The sequence below is a fragment of the Vespa mandarinia genome, chromosome 5, assembly GCF_050613455.1.
Source record: "Vespa mandarinia isolate Hongniang chromosome 5, ASM5061345v1, whole genome shotgun sequence".
NCBI lineage: Eukaryota > Metazoa > Arthropoda > Insecta > Hymenoptera > Vespidae > Vespa > Vespa mandarinia.
This window is the reverse complement of record NC_140814.1, coordinates 1,490,001-1,505,674: the sequence shown is the minus strand read 5'-3', so window position 1 is coordinate 1,505,674 and position 15,674 is coordinate 1,490,001. Positions and strand designations below refer to the sequence as shown.

General features: G+C 26.8%; 5 protein-coding genes across 19 annotated transcripts in view; 2 read left to right on the top strand and 3 right to left on the bottom strand.

Moving 5' to 3' along the window:
* Nucleotides 1-169: 169 nt before the first annotated feature.
* Nucleotides 170-7,579, bottom strand: LOC146872984 (uncharacterized). Of its 3 annotated transcripts, XM_085656852.1 has the most exons (6): nucleotides 6,552-6,592; nucleotides 6,390-6,461; nucleotides 1,291-1,390; nucleotides 1,108-1,186; nucleotides 624-816; nucleotides 170-506 (listed from the first exon to the last, which is right to left on the bottom strand). In XM_085656852.1, exons 3-6 carry the CDS (start codon nucleotides 1,357-1,359, stop codon nucleotides 302-304), a joined length of 546 nt encoding a protein of 181 aa, XP_085512978.1. In that variant the 5' UTR covers nucleotides 1,360-1,390; nucleotides 6,390-6,461; nucleotides 6,552-6,592; the 3' UTR covers nucleotides 170-301. The 3 variants fall into 3 exon arrangements, with proteins under 3 accessions (XP_085512978.1, XP_035736960.1, XP_035736962.1); XM_035881067.2 differs by lacking the exons at nucleotides 6,390-6,461; nucleotides 6,552-6,592 and adding an exon at nucleotides 7,437-7,579; XM_035881069.2 differs by lacking the exon at nucleotides 6,390-6,461 and having other exon boundaries at nucleotides 6,552-6,690.
* On the top strand, nucleotides 2,285-5,677 carry LOC118448160 (dynein intermediate chain 2, ciliary). Of its 2 annotated transcripts, none has more exons than XM_085656850.1 (14): nucleotides 2,285-2,446; nucleotides 2,526-2,639; nucleotides 2,711-2,897; nucleotides 2,988-3,050; nucleotides 3,162-3,289; nucleotides 3,347-3,430; nucleotides 3,508-3,694; nucleotides 3,770-3,931; nucleotides 4,030-4,140; nucleotides 4,226-4,332; nucleotides 4,394-4,571; nucleotides 4,658-4,889; nucleotides 4,966-5,199; nucleotides 5,280-5,677. In XM_085656850.1, exons 1-14 carry the CDS (start codon nucleotides 2,393-2,395, stop codon nucleotides 5,452-5,454), a joined length of 2,016 nt encoding a protein of 671 aa, XP_085512976.1. In that variant the 5' UTR covers nucleotides 2,285-2,392; the 3' UTR covers nucleotides 5,455-5,677. The 2 variants fall into 2 exon arrangements, with proteins under 2 accessions (XP_085512976.1, XP_035736948.1); XM_035881055.2 differs by having other exon boundaries at nucleotides 3,997-4,140.
* Nucleotides 6,049-8,500, bottom strand: LOC118448161 (ribitol 5-phosphate transferase FKRP). The gene is made up of 3 exons (XM_035881057.2): nucleotides 7,783-8,500; nucleotides 7,437-7,694; nucleotides 6,049-7,053 (listed from the first exon to the last, which is right to left on the bottom strand). The coding sequence occupies exons 1-3, from the start codon at nucleotides 8,245-8,247 to the stop codon at nucleotides 6,283-6,285; spliced, it is 1,494 nt and encodes a 497-aa protein (XP_035736950.2). The 5' UTR covers nucleotides 8,248-8,500; the 3' UTR covers nucleotides 6,049-6,282.
* LOC118448163 (N(G),N(G)-dimethylarginine dimethylaminohydrolase 1) lies at nucleotides 8,501-13,773 on the top strand. 2 transcript variants are annotated; one of them, XM_085656851.1, is made up of 6 exons: nucleotides 8,501-8,908; nucleotides 9,152-9,254; nucleotides 9,358-9,455; nucleotides 9,812-9,868; nucleotides 10,324-10,419; nucleotides 10,518-13,773. In XM_085656851.1, the coding sequence occupies exons 1-6, from the start codon at nucleotides 8,651-8,653 to the stop codon at nucleotides 10,770-10,772; spliced, it is 867 nt and encodes a 288-aa protein (XP_085512977.1). In that variant the 5' UTR covers nucleotides 8,501-8,650; the 3' UTR covers nucleotides 10,773-13,773. The 2 variants fall into 2 exon arrangements, with proteins under 2 accessions (XP_085512977.1, XP_035736964.1); XM_035881071.2 differs by lacking the exon at nucleotides 9,812-9,868 and having other exon boundaries at nucleotides 8,505-8,908.
* The window catches only part of Ncc69 (sodium chloride cotransporter 69), a 10,868-nt gene continuing 8,000 nt past the window's right edge, over nucleotides 12,807-15,674 (bottom strand). For all 11 annotated transcript variants that reach the window (XM_085656843.1, XM_085656845.1, XM_085656842.1 and 8 more), the window contains 11 exons: nucleotides 15,632-15,674; nucleotides 15,328-15,553; nucleotides 15,119-15,240; nucleotides 14,778-14,913; nucleotides 14,463-14,674; nucleotides 14,130-14,371; nucleotides 13,903-14,051; nucleotides 13,492-13,822; nucleotides 13,253-13,407; nucleotides 13,030-13,138; nucleotides 12,807-12,942 (listed from right to left, as the gene is read on the bottom strand). The exon at nucleotides 15,632-15,674 is cut by the window's right edge and continues 260 nt beyond it. In XM_085656843.1, coding sequence (XP_085512969.1) covers nucleotides 12,807-12,942; nucleotides 13,030-13,138; nucleotides 13,253-13,407; nucleotides 13,492-13,822; nucleotides 13,903-14,051; nucleotides 14,130-14,371; nucleotides 14,463-14,674; nucleotides 14,778-14,913; nucleotides 15,119-15,240; nucleotides 15,328-15,553; nucleotides 15,632-15,674 — 1,861 coding nt within the window. The remainder of the gene's footprint in view (nucleotides 12,943-13,029; nucleotides 13,139-13,252; nucleotides 13,408-13,491; nucleotides 13,823-13,902; nucleotides 14,052-14,129; nucleotides 14,372-14,462; nucleotides 14,675-14,777; nucleotides 14,914-15,118; nucleotides 15,241-15,327; nucleotides 15,554-15,631) is intronic.

The following is a 15,674-nucleotide window of genomic DNA, read 5'->3' as shown; positions in this document are numbered from 1 at the left end:
TGATGCTGTCTTATTTTATATATAGTTTATTTTATTTTAACTGTGTAAATTTAAAATAAAGCGTACATACTATTGAGATACGCAAAAAAGGAGTATATATGTATTTTATTAATATTAACATCTTTTACTATAGAAGCACATAAAAATATTTGAACTTTGTTACTTTCTTAAAAAGTATTTGAAAATATATAATGCATACTAATTATCCATCAAATACCATATATCATAGATAATTTAAATGTCAATATTAATCATTCATAAATAATTTGCATAGTTTTCACTAAATATAACTTATTTTACATTATAATATTTGACAATGACAAGCAAAACATCCAGAAGGTACATAAGTCCACGTAAAAGCATGAGATGGTTGTGTTGGATCTAAATTCAAAGAATCTTCACTTTCTTCACTCAAATCCTCAATACTGAATGTATCAGTAAGCTCTCGTTTGTGTTTCAGAGACTCTTTTCCTTTTGATAATGAGAAAAGAGTAGTTTCGTCATCACTAACAAAATACATTAAATTTTATTTTAATTAAAATTTATATAAAACCTGTATGTATATAAACATAATTGATTGGAATATATTCTCTATAATTATTATTTATAATTAGTCAGTTTACCTTTCACTTCCACTATGCCAATATTCAACTAAAGGAAGATTTTCTTTATTTTTAGATGGTATGGGCAATCTTTCTATAGATATTAATCCACTAGTATTATTACTACATGCATTTATTTTAGACGTCTCATGTTTTGGAAGTTTTATATAATCTGAATTAAGTTGAATTCGTTTTGCTTGTTCAATTCGTGCTTCTGTAAAAACATCATATCATTATATGAAATCTTGATTTTAAAATGCTTTAAACATAGTGTTAAAACATAGTTAAAACATAGTTAAAACATAGTATTAAATACAAGTATTCATTATAAATGAAATAAATTAATATATATATATTAATTATTTTATTTTATATATATATATATATAAAATAAATTAATATATATATATTATTTTATTTTATATATATATATAAAATAAAACAACAAATTCTTAAAATTGATTTGTAGGTATAGGTTTGAATTAATTAATAATATATTGCATACCAAGTTTCTTTTGCCATTGTTTAGTAGAGCTTCGTTGAGATGTTTGCGTTTGATTACTGTTACAACTACTATCGCTTCCCTATAAAGATATACCCAACTGCATATTAATTTAAAATATCTGTAAACTAATATAAATTATAACAAATTTTTATGTGAAAAATAGATATTTTGATAAAAACTTACCAGAAAAAGTTTTTCATCTTCGTTGTGAGTAATTATCTTTGGGTCACTTTCAATTCCACTATCTTCCATGACAAAATAATATCTTTTGCTTCTAACTCATCTGAAACACAAAATATAATATTTTCTTTATTCCATTGACATAATTTTAAATATTTAAAATGTTTATATATATATTGACATTTTTTATGATTACACTTTTGAACATTTAACACCACCTACATATATAAATAGATATTTTAATACGAGACACTTGAAGTAATGATATATGAATAAAAAAATAGACAAAATATTTATGTATTACCTATATGTATTATACACTCACACACACATTCAAGCACGCAATATAATATTTGTCATAATATTTGTTAAATGAAATAATATGATGTATATTATTATGATACATACATGAATATCATATATTTTTAATATATAATATACACTATGACAATTTTTTCATATTCTACTCAAGAATCTAGCTACAACTTGTTGGAATGCTTATGTTATCTTGGGATAGTCCAGTATTGATTTTCTTTTACTCAAATAACCAAAAATACTGATATAAACCTTATCATCCTTATTTCTTAAAAATATTTTCTATAAATTTATAAGTATGCTTATTGCATTAATTATATTAAATACATGCATACATCTTAGTAGATACATATTATGTAGTTAATTTTATGTCATGAAATAAACATTAGTAACTAGATCTAGATAATTTAACTTATGTCATTTATTAAGCATATTTTTATAAAATGTTATTTTGAATATATAAATATACATTTATTTTTTCAACTTTAATAATTTTTTATGTTAAACTTATGCAAATTCTTTCTACAAAAAAACTTTTGAAATTTCTTTACAAAATATAACTGGCAGCAATAATCATATCAATGTATCCTTGACAACAAATACAATTTTTTTCTATACATGAACAACAAAGTGTGCATAGCTGAGAAAAAACTCAATAAAATATTTAACTAATAATTGTCATATAATCTAAAATTTGTTTAAATTGGTATTGCAAAATAACATTATCTTATTAAATTTAATCTAGACAAGGATAAAATTTGTAACAGCTCTATTTAATTACAATACGTTAATGATGGCTTCTTTAAAAAAGCAACCCTCTAAGATTTCAGAATTAACGAAAGATGTATGCTATTATAAATTTTGCAAAAATATTTTTATATAAATTAACAATAAATAATTTATAATATTCATAAAAATTTTAGCATGTTAGTATGAAAAGTCATGTGTCAGCTGTAAGCTTAGCTGGTGGAGATATGGATTGGATGCGAACAAAAACTGCACTTATACCAGATGATCAATTACAATTAACAGAAGCAGTATGTTAAATTTTCCTGTATTATTACATACAGAATGTAAATATTTTATAGTAAATTAATTTTAATTTCAGGAACTTCAAGAAGAAATTGCTCGAGTCCTTACAGTACATAACACACGCATTCCTGATTCACTCGTTGAATGGTCTTGGAAATTAAGAGAATTTATAAAACTACCTGATCCTCCTAATTTAGTAACTCTCCTGAGTGTACCTGGCACAATAATACGTCAGGACTCAGAGGACATTAAAATACAATTAGGTAAGCTATTATATAATAATTCATATAAATATAAGAAGTAATTATTATTAGAAATATATATTTATTTTGTTTTATGTCTTTTTATAATAGAAGATGATGATGAAGAGTTTGCTGCCCGACAAAATGACGTACTAGATAAATATGCAGATGAAGGTGTGTTTCAGAATAATTCGTCATTAATTTAAAAGTAAATGTTTGATTTTTATATTAAGTATTATCTAATTGCTAATAATATTGTTAATAAAACATTTAAAATGAATTTAGAATATGAAGAATATGAATATGAAGAATTAGATGAAGTAGATGAATTCCAAAGAGGAAAGCCTAAAAAAATACCTAATCAATTCAATTTTTGTGAGAGAGCTGCATTAACATATGAAAATCCTATGAGAGTAAGTTTATTAAAGACTAAGTATTTTATGGATGGATAAGTGTTAATTTTTTTACAGAACATGAGTACACAAACTATACCTCCACCTATAGCAACATTTAATACACATGTTTTCCAATGGACTATTTTTGATGAATATCAGGTGTATAAATAATATATATATTAGGATTTTAAAAATATTGTTAGTGAGTATTTATTTATAAATATTTAATTATTCAGAAAGATTATATGCTCCAACAACGTGAAAGAGAAAGAGAAAGAAGAATGCCAATTATACATGTACGGAAAGAGGACACAAAACAAAAAGAACAAACAGAGATCATTGAAATGTATAATAGAATGCTTAAAGCAGCTAAAACATTAGAGAGAATGGTAAATCAAAATATATATGATGAAATTGCACAGGGTAAGTTTATATAATATATATTACATTTACAAAATTTTTTCAAAGTTTTGTTTTATCCACTTATAATGTTCATAGATTATAGATATTGGAATGATCCAAGTGATGAATATAAAGATGGCGAAGGCTCCTTGTTACCATTATGGAAATTTAATTATGAACCAACAAAAAAACATGATATCACAGATATATGCTTTAATGCCAGATATTATGATCTATTTGCAGTAGCATACGGAACATGTTAGTAATGTATAATTTGATTTTATACATTTGTAATAATATTATACATTTTTACTATATTACAGTGACATTCAATAGTACTATAAAGAATGGTTCAGTTTGTTTATTTAGTTTAAAAAATCCATCGTACCCAGAATGGATTTGTCCAACAGAATCTCCAGTAATGTGTTTAGATTTTAGTGTTCAACATCCTCATTTATTAGTCATTGGTAATTTTTTATGAAATATATCAATATTGTGTAAAATATTATTATACATGACCTAATTATTTATTTATATATCTTTTTAATGAAGGTGTTAAAGACGGTTCAGTTGCAGTATATAATATTATGTTACCACCTACAGGACCACAGTACAAAAGTAATGATGTTACACAAAAGCATGGAGGTATTGTATGGGAGGTATGTTACATATTTTTAAACATATCAATTAGATTTACTGATTATAATATATTTATTAAAGATTCGCTGGGCATCAGATACACAAGAAGGGAATTTAGCATTTTATAGTGTTAGCATCGATGGCAAAATAAATTATTGGGTTCTCAATCAAAAGGAACTTAGTTTAACAACTATTATGACATTATTTCTTGACCGACCACCAATACCAGGTCCTGATGGTACAATGATTATACTCAAAGGTATATTATATAGATGTTAATGAAGTTTTATTATAATTAAATCTTTTTACTAAAAATATTTATTAATCATTAATAATTATATTTAGGCTGTGGTACCTGTATAGCTTTTTATCCATCGGATGAGCATGTATTCTTAGTTGGAACTGAGGAAGGTAATATTTACAAATGTAATACGGCATACAGCAGCATTTATGTGCAAACATATAATGAAGCACATCATATGCCGGTGTATCGTATAGTTTTCAATAAATACAATTCGAAGATATTTGCAAGTTGTTCAGGAGACTGGAGAATTAAAATATGGGAAGATGAAAGGCCGTAAGTTTTAAATAAGTAGTATTATAGTTTGTATAAGTGAAATTGCAAAAATAAATTCATGAATATTTAATTATAGAGATCCACTGTTTATGTTTGACCTTGGTGTTCCAATCGGAGATGTGCAATGGGCACCTTATAGTTCAACTGTCTTGGCTTGTGTATCAAATGATGGAAAAGTTACTGTTTTTGATTTAAATGTGAACAAATACAGATCAATTTGTAGCCAAGCAATTGTTAGTAAAAAGAGAAATAAACTAACAAGGCTTGCTTTTAATACCAAACTGCCATTCATCATAGTTGGTGATGACAAGTAAATTATATTTAAAAATACAAAAGCATAAATTTATTACATATTGGTAAAAAACATTCATAAATTTTTTTTATTAACAGGGGTACTATAAATACATTAAAGTTATCACCAAATCTTAGATTGAAAATAAAGCCAACAAAAAAGCAACTCCATTTGACAGATGCAGAATTAGAATGTATGAAATTAGAAAAATTATTAAGTTTTATACGCGAGCCACCTATATTAATACCACCAAAAGATGTTAAATTAGAATGAAGATATTATTATTTGCAATATTTGTTGAAGTTTGAAGAAATATATATAGTATACTCCAAAATATATAAAAAAAAAAAAGCATTATATAAAGAATCATATCTGCAGGAAGTTTATTTTTCACAACACATATTTGTGAGTAGTAACCAAAGGTATTGTAATAACATACTGTTGTATTAATTATTAAATGTTATAACTTTATTTCATTTATTTTTGTTAAAAGTTATCCACAAAAGAAGAATATCATAAATCCTTTAAAAAATATTGAGAGTAAAAGTTATAAATTAATAATTGTAAATATAAAAAATATTTTTCATAACATATATCATTACCATGTACAAACAAATATCTTGTATTTAAAAGAAGAACTGATTCTAAATGTCTATGCAATTATAAGACTGTGGATATCTTTGAAATGCAGATATAAATATTTGGCACCAAATGTATGTACTTTTATATTATCTTAACTTCTAGCACAAATAATGCAATATAAATGGCTATTGCCCATTTTCAATTCTCACATGCTGACTTAAAATAGAATTACATATTGATTATTACTTGAACATTATATTGAATCTTAAATTGAAATCCTTATTGTGAAAATGTGTCATTTTTGTGTCTAAATATTTTGTACTTAATGATTACAATTTCAATTATACGAAAAATAAATACAAAATGTGCAGATAATAACATAATTAGTTATTTAATATCAATTCCTTATATTACTAAATATCATATTGTTTAAGAGATCTTGCAAAATTACTTTTATTAATATGAATTATTCTAGAAAAAAAATTACATCAATAGCATTTAGTGCAATAATAATGTAATCTAATTAAAAATGATCCTACTTGGAAGCTTTGAATTTTCTACTACTCCTTTAAAATATTTAAGCTCTAAAAAATCTCTAATATTATTTGGACATGGAACTTGTCTACCTGCAAATTCAATGCTTGACATTGGATGAAGAAATTGTTCTGGAAAATCTTCATTTTTCATAAACCATGCATCTTTAATCATAGATCCATTTTTTGAATAAAATGGGAGTAAGTTCACATGTAAATTATTAATTTTGGAATATTGTACTTTAAAAAATTCACCTTCTGTTGCTTTTTCCCAAACAAAACCATGATTATCTACAGTAGGTTTAACTTTGGCTTTAATTAACCATGGAGATCTTTCTAAATCAAATCTATTTATCCCTATTTGTACTTCATGATCCCATGGTAAAATATCTCCATTTTTCATTGCACCTAGTAATGATGTTCCTTCTAACCAGAAACGAATGCCAACTTCGTCCAATTTATCAAATACATGATGAGCAACTTTCCTTAATCCAGCAAGACAACAAGGAGGTGTATATCGATTTTGATAAAAATATGATGGTATACCGTTTATTACCGACCCAAAACATCTAGAAGTTTCTCTTGAGCACCCATACCATTCAATGAAATTGGAAGCTCGTGTAACTTTTTTAATTCCTAACTGTTTAAACATTAATCGTTCACGACTTTGATGTAATTGTTCCAGCTTCCACTGAGTTTGTTGATTTCTATACAATGGCTTTCCCTCGTTGAATTGATGATGTTTTAGTATATGAATCTATTAATGTAAAAAACTATCAAATGTTATTTTTATCATATTAGTAATAAAAAATAAATTCTGATATAAATTCATAAAAAACAAATTAAATTTATAATGTATAAACAATGAATTTACACTTACCAGTTTAAATAATAAAACTATTCACATGAAAATCTAAAACTGTGATGATATAAACAAACACACAAAAGAAAATAAACATTAAGAAAATATCATAAATAATTTAGATATATTCTTATTGGAATACATAAAAAAAATTAAAATAATCGAAAATGAATAAATCAATGGATAGAAAAAATAAATCCAGATTCAACAATGTATGTTTAAAGTAATGCTGAATAATCAGCATTAAATATTAAAATATAATCTTAGAAAGTAGTTACCTTTGCACCAATAGCTGTTGTTTGTATGTACAATGCGTCTGGAAAGGGCAATAGAAATGGATCGGAGAGTTTTCTTAATGTTTTAACTTCTAACATTGTTGCATGTTTTCCAACTACAAAATCACATTCCATGTCAGAAGAATGAGCAAATTGTAAGCTCCATTCTTTAATCTTCAAGTTCACAGTAAGACAAGATAAAGTAACTTTACCTATTGGTACAGTTACTATCCCGAATTCTGACATTTGTATAATAATATTCTATCAAAAATATTAAAATATTAATAATTTATACTTCACTTCTACATGAGCTCTGTTCCTTTATTAAAGTATAAAATCAGAAATTTACCTGTAGAATTTGTTTTGTAGATATTCGACTAGCATCAGGTAGAAATAAGACGAACTTTGTGCGTATGTAGAACATAGGATTCCTTTCTTCATATGTTTTGTTAAAATCAGTTTGCAAGGTGATAAGTTTAACATTCTGTAATGTTTCATTTTCAAAATGCAATTCCAAAGGAGGATATGGCAACTCATCGCATATTATTAAAATTGGAATGGTAGGAAAAGAATTCAAGACAGACTCCACGGTAGACACCACGTCATTTTCAAAACTTTCAAATTGACGTATAATAATAGTTACAAGACGAGATAAACGACGATGCAATTTTTGAGGTGGATCATTTGTTACTGCGCCAGGTGTTAATAATCCTAACGTATTTTGTGCAGCAAATAACCTCCATATTCTGTGCCAAATAATTATATTTCCCAATAACGCAAGTACGAGTAATGTTCTTACGAAACTAAGGCGCATTCTTATCGTACAAAATAAAGTCACATTGTATTTTTGATTTTTGACACTTAAGTTCTCATATTATCAATATCTCTTATTATCTCTCGAATATTTCACTTCTTTACATATATCGCCTCCATTATTTTAGATTATTTTAAAGATCGTCGTTCCAATAGCATTCTTCGTCATAATGATTACCAACATGTAAACTACCTAAGTAACTTCACATCTTAGTAAGTTGTTAATATTTGGACGTTGGTAACATTCAACGGATTCATTTTGTGTTGTTTTTGCGTAAAACGTCAAATTGGTGTGTGCTTGTTGGAATAATTTGAATAAACCATTATTAACGGAGTGACAAATAATCGAGAAGTCATTTCTGCAAATCATTTCAACGTAACAGATAAATTGAGTTGCCTTAATCATGCCATTACATAGATATACTCATGCTATTTTGTGTAGAATCCCTCTTTCCCTGCGAACGAGAGGGGAGGTCACGCTTGACGAGGCTAGAAAGCAACATTTAGCTTTAGCACAATTATTACGAGAACTTGATATTGACGTGGTTGAAATGCCTCCAGACGAAAATTCACCTCTATGTGTTTTCGTTGAGGATATTGCGGTTATTTGTAATGGTATTGCACTCATCGCTCGACCAACTGAACCATCTCGTCTAAAAGAGGTATCGCCCTTGTTATCGAATTAACTTCTCATTTGACGAATGCATTTTTAAAGCCACTTAACTCGCGCCTTGCTCTCAATTGTCATCTGACTTAATTTAAAGTAATGTTATTTATATATATTATATATTATACATCGTAATGTTTCAATGATTTAAACTTGAAATTTTCTTTATATTTTCCATCTTAAGTGGATTATATTTATAAACAATAAAATTAACAATAAATTAATGTTTTAATTTCAGATTGATACTATTAGAGCTGTATTAAAAAAAGAATTAGAAATACCTTTAATAGAAATTGCAGACAAGAATGCTCGTTTAGACGGAGGAGATGTTTTATTTACAGGTAATAATTAATGTCAAATTTCATGATACTATTTTGTTAATATATAACATAATTTATATACTAGGAATAATACTTATAAAATATATAAATCATTTTGTTATAGGTCGTGAATTTTTTGTTGGCTTGTCACATTTTACAAATGAAGCAGGTGCACGAGCAGTTGCTGCAGCATTTCCCGAATATCCTTGTGTACCTATAAAGGTTTGTTGATCAAACCATGTTTCTTTTGAGAACATTTGTACATATATTTGAAATGAAAGAATGCTTATTATTAATAATTTTTTAATATTGATATTAAAAAATAATTAGCTAGAGAGTGAGAGAAATGAATAAATTTTTTTCAGAAAACTGATAAAGCGTCATTTTAAAGATGATTATATGCTATTCAATGGTCTACACGTAATTTTTATTACAGTACATTCATAATATTATTTATATTTAATTTACAGCACATTATCTAATTAAAAAATATGCAGTACATATCATGGAATCAGAATGTACAAATATTTGTAGAAAAAATCATTCTCATACAACATATTTTTCATTATTCATTTAAGGTGGGTGATGGTGGCGAAGAGGTGATAGTGGAGAGTCTTACCTCAGCCCCTCTTCAGGTTTGGGTGCACTAGTTTGACTCTCTTATGCATATTTCATTGAGAAAAAGTATTCACAAATTAGAGAAATAATCGCACGTTTTATATAAGAAATTTTTATTTAATAAATATTCTGTAAAAATGTAATACAGAATATTTAAGCGATGCTTTAAAATCAAAATTGATAATGCAAGTTTTAGCTTAGCATATTCGTGCACATGGAGTTCATAGTAAAGTTACTCACTCACCTTAGCACGCATTCCATTTTTTATCAACCTCAATATTTTTTGCAGAAATAATATTATTGCTATAAGTGCTTGAATCTTTGTAAATGAAACATTTATCAATGATAAATAGTAGCTATGATAAACACATGTACAGTTTTTTCTTTTTTATACACTAATACATAAAGTATAAATATTTAATTTGAAAATATAATTATATATATATAATATTTCTGTCTTTGATTTTTTAAGGTTGCAGAATCCAAACGCTTGAAATCATTAGTTACCATGGCTGGCCCTGATGTTATTTGTGTTGGTGCTGGCAAAGAATGTCAGGAAGTGTTAAAGGTAAATTACATATATATAATAAGTATTTTAAATAGTTCAGTGTTTTATTGAATGAATTGATTTATTTAATAAATATTTCCAATTATTTTTCTGTACAGAGGATCGAGCGAGAAGCAACATACAGTTACCAGACTTTAACAGTACCTGAAGATGCTGCTGCAAATGTTCTCTATGTCAATGGAACTCTCATTCATCGATCAGAGGATGAAATTCCTCAGTCAAGTAAGGTTTTTATGGAAAAAGTAGAATTTCCAACTAGATCATTACCTATGTCTGAATTAGCAAAAGTCAGTTCTGGTTTATCTTCTTGTTGTTTATTAGTACGCAGACCCAGACATATTCGCAGTATTTAAAAAAAAAGAAAGAAAGAAAAAACCAGAAAAAAGTTAATAACATGATATATAATCTCAGTGAAATACCCTGTATTTTAACAAGTGAAAAGAAACTTTCTTTAATGGGCTGAACACGTATTAATTTTATTAAAGAAAGTGGATCTATCACTATAGCTTTTATATCATTTTGATATCTGGATGTATAAATTTAACAATTATAAAAAATTAATATAATATATTTAAGTTTTAAATATAAAGAAAGAGCTAATATATATATATTGATGTGTTTAAAGTAAAAATACTAGTTTATATTCCTAATAGAATTATTTTGTATATTTTTTTGCACTTGCCATTGAGATACTTCTACTACTTTCTATTTTTCAATTTTATTACAATATTTATACCATTATGTAAAATCTTGTTATATCGTAGCAGTATCATGACATTTACTCTTGTTATTTTAATTATTATAATTTCTTATTTGTATTTTTTTTACGAAATAGTTATATTCATTTAATATTTCATTTTGCATTTAAATGATATAAAAAACAGTATTGTGGTAATAAATATTGCACAATGTTTTTATTATGCATAAGGGGTTAGAATAAAGACTCTTTTAATATTATAATATTCGAGCAAAATCAAACTTTTACATTTGATATGAACTAGTATTTTATATTCAGACATTTTTCAGAATATTTAGGACATTTATAAAACAAAATGACTTTCTTTTTTCGACAATATTCTGACTCCCATAAATGCATTTACAACTAGTCGTTAAAACGTGTTCACAAATTATGCAATCAGAAACTCTATACACTTAGTAATAAAAGGTATTCATGATATTATCAGCTAGATTTATATACACATCTTTTAAAATATACAAAGAGATACAGTACATATATTATTGTGTAGCTATGTTATTTGAAAGTAAATTTCTTGGAAAATCCATTTGAAATACGTTTTAAAATTTTTTAGCTATTTTCTGTATGTGTGTGCCGATTAAATCTAATACAGCATCTACATTATATTTACAAAAACGTATTATATAGTAGTACTGATGATTAAGAGTTAAAAATTAATATTGCATTAATATAATATAATTTATGCTTCACAATAAAGGCACTGAGCTTAAGGTCCTATACACTAAAATTCATTTTGCTCTCTCATAGTATTATATTATTTTATATTTTACAAGATAATTAACATCATACAATATGAAAATATTATAATTAATATACGAAACTATTATTAATCTCCTTGCTTTTTTATATAAGTGTAATAACATTAAGTAAGATATTATGGCTTGTATATTTTATCTTTTTTTACATATCGTTTGTGCACAAGAAAAAAACAAATATAAAATTAATTTTTGTCAGTGGAGTGCTTCCCATTCTTAAATGTTATGTAATGATATAATCATAAAAAATTTTTCAATATAAAGAGCTTCGTATATTATCAATTGCTTTATAACATACACAAATTTAATTACAAAATTTGAATAACATATAAATTTATCTTATCTGTACTTTATGTATAATTTTGTCTTGAAGAATAATGTTAAAATGTAGAAATGAAAGTGCAAAATTCTAAATTCTTTGTAAAATCTAATCCTTCTAAAAACAATGATTCTCGTAAATATGTAAAAAAAAAAGATCACAAAGTCAATAATAAAAAGAATGGATGATAAATACATAATAAGATAATGATTTATTACAATTATTATCTCATTCTTATAAATCGTATTAAATATATATATATACGAACTAAAAATAAAATTTTATCTATATAATGTATTTAGTACCAGCATAAAAATCATTTAAAAAATATGATAACGATATTATGTTTTCATCTGTATGTAAAACGAGATTTTAAATATTCTAAAATTAGATGTCTCCTTCCTATTCAATGATTTCACTACACTTACATACATACGATAAGAGAAACTCTTCATTTAATATAATGCTTTCATGCTATACAATATCTCACTTGTTTTTTTTCTTTCCTTTCCTTCTTTCTTTTTTTTCTTTTTATGTATTTTTTTTTCTTATGTATTCAAGAATAAAAAGTTAAAACAGATGTATGATTTCCTCGAACAAGTAAAAATGGTGGCATGTCACGTGTAAGAGATTCAAGCCACGCCATATAAAGAGGTGCAGACACGGCACCTTTCCGTGGCATTGGCAATGTCCTATATACGAATAGATTGCGTGTATACAATCGATGAGAAATATATATTTATAATTTATGTTAGAATAGGAAAAGTATGTTTACTTACATAACAATTAAATTTGCTTCCATAGAATTTTCAAGTAATAATTCTCGTAATCGGAGATGTCTATTTGTTTTTTCTTTCATCGCAATAAGTTCAGATTCTTTTATAATACCTAAAAAATGTAGAAAAAAAGCAATTTTTTTAATTAAAATTTTTTGTTACATACACATAACTTTAATCGTGTGACATAAGATTGAAAAAAAAAGAAAGTTAAAAAAAATGATACCATCGTCAGAATCTTTAGTATTATCAGATAGTTGAAAATCGACGATCAGTGAATCAAAGAAATTTTTCGTACTGCTTTGAGCTGGTTTTGATATATCTGATATCACTTTTAAAGCCGAATAATCTATCCGAAATTTCGATAAAAGACTAGCCATACTGAAATAATTTTCGATTATATATAACAACTATTTTTATCTTGTAGAAAAATAATAATACAAGAGTTGTTCTGAGAAAACATACTTTCTTTGCTCATATTCAAGCTCAGAATGCTTATTTGCAAGAGCAAAAACTCTTAATTTGCTATTTGACCAATTGCGCCTTGTACTGATAATATAAGGTAATAAAAGTGTTAAACCACCATCATCATATAACCACCACACATCTATCGTGCCTTTTTTTTGTTTCTTTTGGAATTTTGTAACAGCGTTAAATATTTCTTTTGCTATGGGAGATATAATTTGTCTATTTTCACGCTGTTGTTCATTTGCGAGCGGATTTGGATATTCGTTAACTACTTTCGAACGTTTCGGAGCAGGACTTCCTGGTATTGAAATATCTGAAGTACTACTGGCTACAAGAAGGAAGGAAATAATTATATTATTATCATATATTATAGAATATAATAGCATGAGGATAAATGTTATTAAATACCTTGACTAAGTTGGGAGAAACTTTGATTTGCTGGTATCACTGTAGGTACAAACCTTTTTTGTTCTTCAACTTCTGTTATAATTCCACTGCTGTCTAATCCTTCTTGAATTCGTAAAAGAGCTACAGCTATGTGCATATCTAATGCTTTGCTATGAAAATGATATGATGGTGATGGTCGTAATTTTTTTTTTTTATGTCCAAGTACAAAAACATTTCAATGTACTTACTGCATGATGTTAAAGTACATGTTTAAATTCTCTCGTGAACAGCACGCCCAGTCTTGTTTATAACCCATCAATAAAATATTAGGTTTCATTTTTCCTAAACCGGCGGCTTGTAAAAGAGAAGTAGTACCGTCTTGAAAATTGGCGCCATCAACCACAGAATAAAACGCTTTTATTTTATTTGCTCTGAACCACGAAGTACATTTCGCTATCATATTATTTCGTGTTTTGTACGATATTGATGTCTGAGGTACAAAAATATGTAATGGATTAATCAAATTTATAAAACAGCATTTCTTCATTAACACATAAATTGTAATTATTAATTATCTATACCTCTATAATATGTCCACAAATAAATAAACTTTGATTCTTCGTAATATGATGAGCAAAATCTACTAACGATACTCTCGCAGATGGAGGTCCAGTAAGAACTAATAATTGGGGTTTGTAATTTTTAACATGTTCTTCTACCCTATCTAATTGTTGAATCGCTGTTAAAGCATTGTTATACGACTGGGCCTGCGTGGTAGAGCCCCAATTCACGTCTACAATAAAAGTATTGAATTAATCAATAAAAAAACGAAACATATATAAAACGTTAAAATTAGTTATATGCGAAGCGTGCATCGAATTATTTATCAAATTTACCAGGTTTCCTATACGAGACTACCAAATAAAGCGCTAGAACTACGAACAAGGTAATCAAGGCTGTCCACCATGAGATCAAAAACATCACAGAAACGCATAGAACAGCACCGGCAAGACTGAGCCACATGTTGTAATACTAAAATACATCAAGAAAATATATATATCAACTATCATTTCAAGTAAATAACTTCTATTACGATTCTATTAACTCTTTCCTATCGAAATCACTAATCCGTACGATTAGAGTAACCAGGTAAAAATAGTTCAAAAATATATCATCCGTTTTGCGAGCGAAAATATTTTAAGACTATTATGACAGGAAAGAATTGAAATGTGTCTACCTTAAATGTTGGTCGCCAACCAATTGGTCTTGCTAGAGAAGCATGAAAAGTGCTGAAATTGATAAGAGTGTATGCAGCCAGGAAAAAATTTGATATCAGTGGAGCGATAGCGTTTAACTCTCCTAAAAAATAAAAAAAGAGTAATCTTCAATTGCTAATGCATCGTTGATGAATATATTAATATATATGTATATTAAATATATGTTTACCAATTAGTATAAAACCAACGGCAATGACAAAAGTAAGAAAATATCCACGAATAGGTTCCTTGTCCTTATCTCCGCTAAACCATCCTATTCCAGGATAAAGATTGTCAAGACAAAGAGCTTGGAATACTTTTGGTGCAGATACCAAAGAGGCTAAGGCACTTGAGAGCGTTGCTGCGAAACAGCCAGCATAAATAAAGGGACCAAAAGCGGATACTAATTCGATTACCTATAAATAATCATTGTTGTAATTATAATAGATATATATTTTTTTATAAACGGATGATCTCTTAATTATAAACCACACCTCAAAGCTATTGTGAGTTCCATAATTACATCCAGACGTACAA

Excerpts from the sequence above, each read along its gene's own strand:
- LOC146872984 (XM_035881067.2), bottom strand. The coding sequence starts at position 1,359 with ATGGAAGATAGTGGAATTGAAAGTGACCCAAAGATAATTACTCACAAC. Across the intron at positions 817-1,107 it reads ACAATGGCAAAAGAAACTTG|AAGCACGAATTGAACAAGCA; the intron begins GTATGCAATATA and ends ATGTTTTTACAG. Across the intron at positions 507-623 it reads TGGCATAGTGGAAGTGAAAG|TGATGACGAAACTACTCTTT; the intron begins GTAAACTGACTA and ends GTATTTTGTTAG.
- LOC118448160 (XM_035881055.2), top strand. The coding sequence starts at position 2,393 with ATGATGGCTTCTTTAAAAAAGCAACCCTCTAAGATTTCAGAATTAACG. Across the intron at positions 3,051-3,161 it reads AGATAAATATGCAGATGAAG|AATATGAAGAATATGAATAT; the intron begins GTGTGTTTCAGA and ends AAATGAATTTAG. Across the intron at positions 5,200-5,279 it reads ATCATAGTTGGTGATGACAA|GGGTACTATAAATACATTAA; the intron begins GTAAATTATATT and ends TTTTATTAACAG.
- LOC118448161 (XM_035881057.2), bottom strand. The coding sequence starts at position 8,247 with ATGCGCCTTAGTTTCGTAAGAACATTACTCGTACTTGCGTTATTGGGA. Across the intron at positions 7,695-7,782 it reads CTACAAAACAAATTCTACAG|AATATTATTATACAAATGTC; the intron begins GTAAATTTCTGA and ends TATTTTTGATAG. Across the intron at positions 7,054-7,436 it reads CAACAGCTATTGGTGCAAAG|ATTCATATACTAAAACATCA; the intron begins GTAACTACTTTC and ends TTACATTAATAG.
- LOC118448163 (XM_085656851.1), top strand. The coding sequence starts at position 8,651 with ATGCCATTACATAGATATACTCATGCTATTTTGTGTAGAATCCCTCTT. Across the intron at positions 9,869-10,323 it reads TTACCTCAGCCCCTCTTCAG|GTTGCAGAATCCAAACGCTT; the intron begins GTTTGGGTGCAC and ends TGATTTTTTAAG. Across the intron at positions 10,420-10,517 it reads AATGTCAGGAAGTGTTAAAG|AGGATCGAGCGAGAAGCAAC; the intron begins GTAAATTACATA and ends TTTTCTGTACAG.